Genomic DNA, 3304 nt, shown 5'->3' with positions numbered 1-3304 from the left:
TCCTACTGATGATGTCCAGGAGAATGAAATCAGGTGATATGGGAATTCCAACGCCCATGATAGACGATTCTCGTCTACTACGATCTATGTGTGTGCTTTATGCAACAAACGTTTATATGACAGGTTCTTTCAAGGTTAATAACGCAATATTCGGATGTCTTTTATTAACTTCAAAGAAGTACCAAATTCTAATCTCCTTACAAATAGGTCCCCTTGACTTCAATGCACTTGTAGTGCTTCAGATACTTCACGAAGGCCTCACGGGAATCCTCCAAAGTGAAGGCTTCCAAGATCCTTGTCACAGTCTTCATCTTCTTAATGTCTTTAAAACGACTTCACCTGAGATTCTCTTTTAGCTTGGAGAACAACCAAAAGTCAGAGGAAGCAAGGTCTGGTCTGTAGAGAGGGTGAGGGACGGTTTTGATTCCCATCTCATGCAAGTAATCGGTTACCAGGATGGAACTGTGGACTAGTGCGTTGTCCAAGTGAAAGAGCTTTGGCCGTTTGCGACGAAACCTCTTCCTAAATTCCTAAACGTGTCGGTTGATTTACTCTCCAGCTTTCATCAGGTGTCCTGGTGGAATTTTGAACCCAACCCTGAATTCTCATTCCTAAGGTATTATTATTATTATTATTTTATGTTTGACTTTTGTTTTGCATTTGTACAAGTTGGATCCAAGTCTCACCCAGAGACCTCAAGAGACAACAAGTTAGAAGTTCATGTAGGTGTTATGCCTAGAGTACCATATATTTGGATTTGTACAGTTTTGTTCAAGTGAATGTTTAAGAAACCATAAGAAAATTATGTGTTTGCTTTAAAATTTGAGATCACATAGACAGTATTTTACGTAGGATATGGGCAGTTCCCATGAGCACTATCTTTTGAACTTCAGCCATTTTGGGGTTTCCTGGAATCTGATCTAGGTAGTAATCAGCCCGTTTCGCTGTCATTCCCAGGGCACCTATGACAATAGGTATTATTATTATTATTATTATTATTATTATTATTATCATTATCATTATTATTATTATTATTATTATTATTATTATTATTTATTCAAGGCCCACGGGCTTATAGCGTAATGGTTAAGAGCACGGGCTACTAACCCCAAGATTCCGAGTTCAGTTCCAAGCAGTGGCTTGAATAATAATAATAATAATATTAATAATAATAATAACAACAACAACAACAATAATAATAATAATAATAACATCAGTAAAAAAATACCCGAGGAATGATAACCCAGGGTTGGGTTCAAAATTCTACCAGGGTACCTGATGAAGGCTGGAGAGTAAATCAACCGAAACGTTGTGGTAACAACAAACAAGACGAGGACACATATCCGTCCAATGTAAATAATGTAAATAATGTGCGACTAATCTTATAAAACATTGCGACTAATCTCTATCCTGATTTGTTCTTTTAGGTTCATGGCTGCCCTTTCATATTATGGATTGTATCTTACATCAGGATCTTTGGAAGGAAGTCACTACTTAAACTTCTTCATTAATTCCTTTTGCGAAATGATGGCAATGAGCACGTTGTGGAAAGGTTTTGAATGGTGCGTACAAAATTACTGTTTTTGCATATTCATTATGTCCTACCACTGCCTATCTGAAAGGAACTTGTGTAATACAAGCCCATTAATTAATTGATTAATTAATTAATTTGTTGATTAATTAATTATCTAATTAATTGATCGAGTAATTAATTAATTAATTAGTTAATTAATTTTTAATGACTTGGCCTTTGAAAGAAGAATAATGCCCATAACATTTTCAAGACTACCATCACTAGTAAAAGGAATAAACGAAATTCTCCACGGATCCAAAACTTGCCCCGAACACTTTCAATAGATTGGACTCCAATAAAGGTGCCTATGGGCCAACTAATGTGTTATACTGAATATAGATGTTTTCGATCTAGTTTGGATTCTTTGCCATCAAATTTAAATTCTTTGCCATCAAATTTGAATTCTTTGCAATCAAATTTGAATTCTTTGCAATCAAATTTGATTAGAAAGAATTCAAATCTGATTGCAAAGAATTTAAATTTGATGGCAAAGAATTTAAATTTGATGGCAGAGAATCCAAACTAGATCGAAAACATCTATATTAAGTTAACCACTCCCTAAAAATAGCAACGATCTCCCAAACGGGTTTCTACCGTTTCTATCTGCCAAATTTTATTCACAAAGCTTTGATCGACTCGGAGCTATCGTAGAAGACACTCAAGGTGTCACTCGTTTTGTATTTATTCAAACTAACCTTTGAAATTTTCTTTTCTCTTTACAATAGGTTCGGGCGAAAGAAGACTCTAGTATTTCACTTTTCAATCGGATCATTATCATTGATCGCTACAACTGTTTTAAATATCGTCCTAAGTAAGTGTTGGCCACTATAAATTAACAGCAGATTATTTCTAATCCTGGGAAAGATAAACCAGATTTAAATTTAACGACAAAACACTGATCAGATCGCTCGGCAACATTTTTAATCTTTTTTCCAAAAATAACCCTTAAAAATTCACCGTATGTTCTAGAGCAAGGTGCCCAGCCAATGGACCGTGAATCCTTTGGAACCGGGTTGCAGAGAAAGAATAAATTTTTAAATTTTATTTCTATTTTATTGACTATGGCAGTCAGCAAGGAATTTTTGTATTAAATATTTATTATGTATGTAATACATATACATACACACACACATGTGCGTGCATGCGTGTTTGTGTGTGTGTGTGTGTGTGTGTGTGTGTGTGCGTGTGTATGTATGTCTGTGTGTACGTGCGTGTGTATGTATTATGCATTATATATGTAATAATTAATCGTATATTATGCACCTTATTGTATTTTGCTATGTGTGTGATATCTCGGTCCGTGGAAAAATTGTCTTGCACGAAACCAGTCTGTATGGTTGTATGTTTCAGAAAGTAAATTTTTAACCTCAAACAAGTATTATCTTTACTAAATTGTCTACATAGTATAAAGGCAGACCAGCTGTGGCAGACCTACTAAAACAGGCTGAACTATCCGTATACACGTTTGCTAATAAGCACATTTTAACGTTTGCGTTTTGATATATAAATGTGTGTGTGCGCGCATGCGTGAGTGTGTATGAATTCTGCAGACACTAACGGATTTCCACATATATATCCAGTAAAAGGAGTAATCCCGCTATAAGATGGCATATGGTAGCCGATAACCGTATAGGAGCTTTGATATGCACGTTATGAGGTTATTGTCCATATGATATTACATATGTGCATGTATATATATATATATATATATATATATATATATATACATGC

The 3304-nt window shown here is 35.0% G+C and overlaps 1 protein-coding gene across 1 annotated transcript in view; it reads left to right on the top strand.

Annotated features, from left to right (window-relative positions):
- Positions 1-3304, top strand: part of LOC106870133 (organic anion transporter 3) — a 32872-nt gene that overhangs the window by 11410 nt on the left and 18158 nt on the right. The window contains exons 6-7 of the mRNA XM_014916125.2: positions 1428-1562; positions 2299-2384. Of these exons, the coding sequence (XP_014771611.1) occupies positions 1428-1562; positions 2299-2384 (221 nt within the window). The remainder of the gene's footprint in view (positions 1-1427; positions 1563-2298; positions 2385-3304) is intronic.

Source organism: Octopus bimaculoides, chromosome 12 (genome assembly GCF_001194135.2).
Source record: "Octopus bimaculoides isolate UCB-OBI-ISO-001 chromosome 12, ASM119413v2, whole genome shotgun sequence".
NCBI lineage: Eukaryota > Metazoa > Mollusca > Cephalopoda > Octopoda > Octopodidae > Octopus > Octopus bimaculoides.
This window is presented reverse-complemented; position numbering and strand designations above follow the sequence as displayed.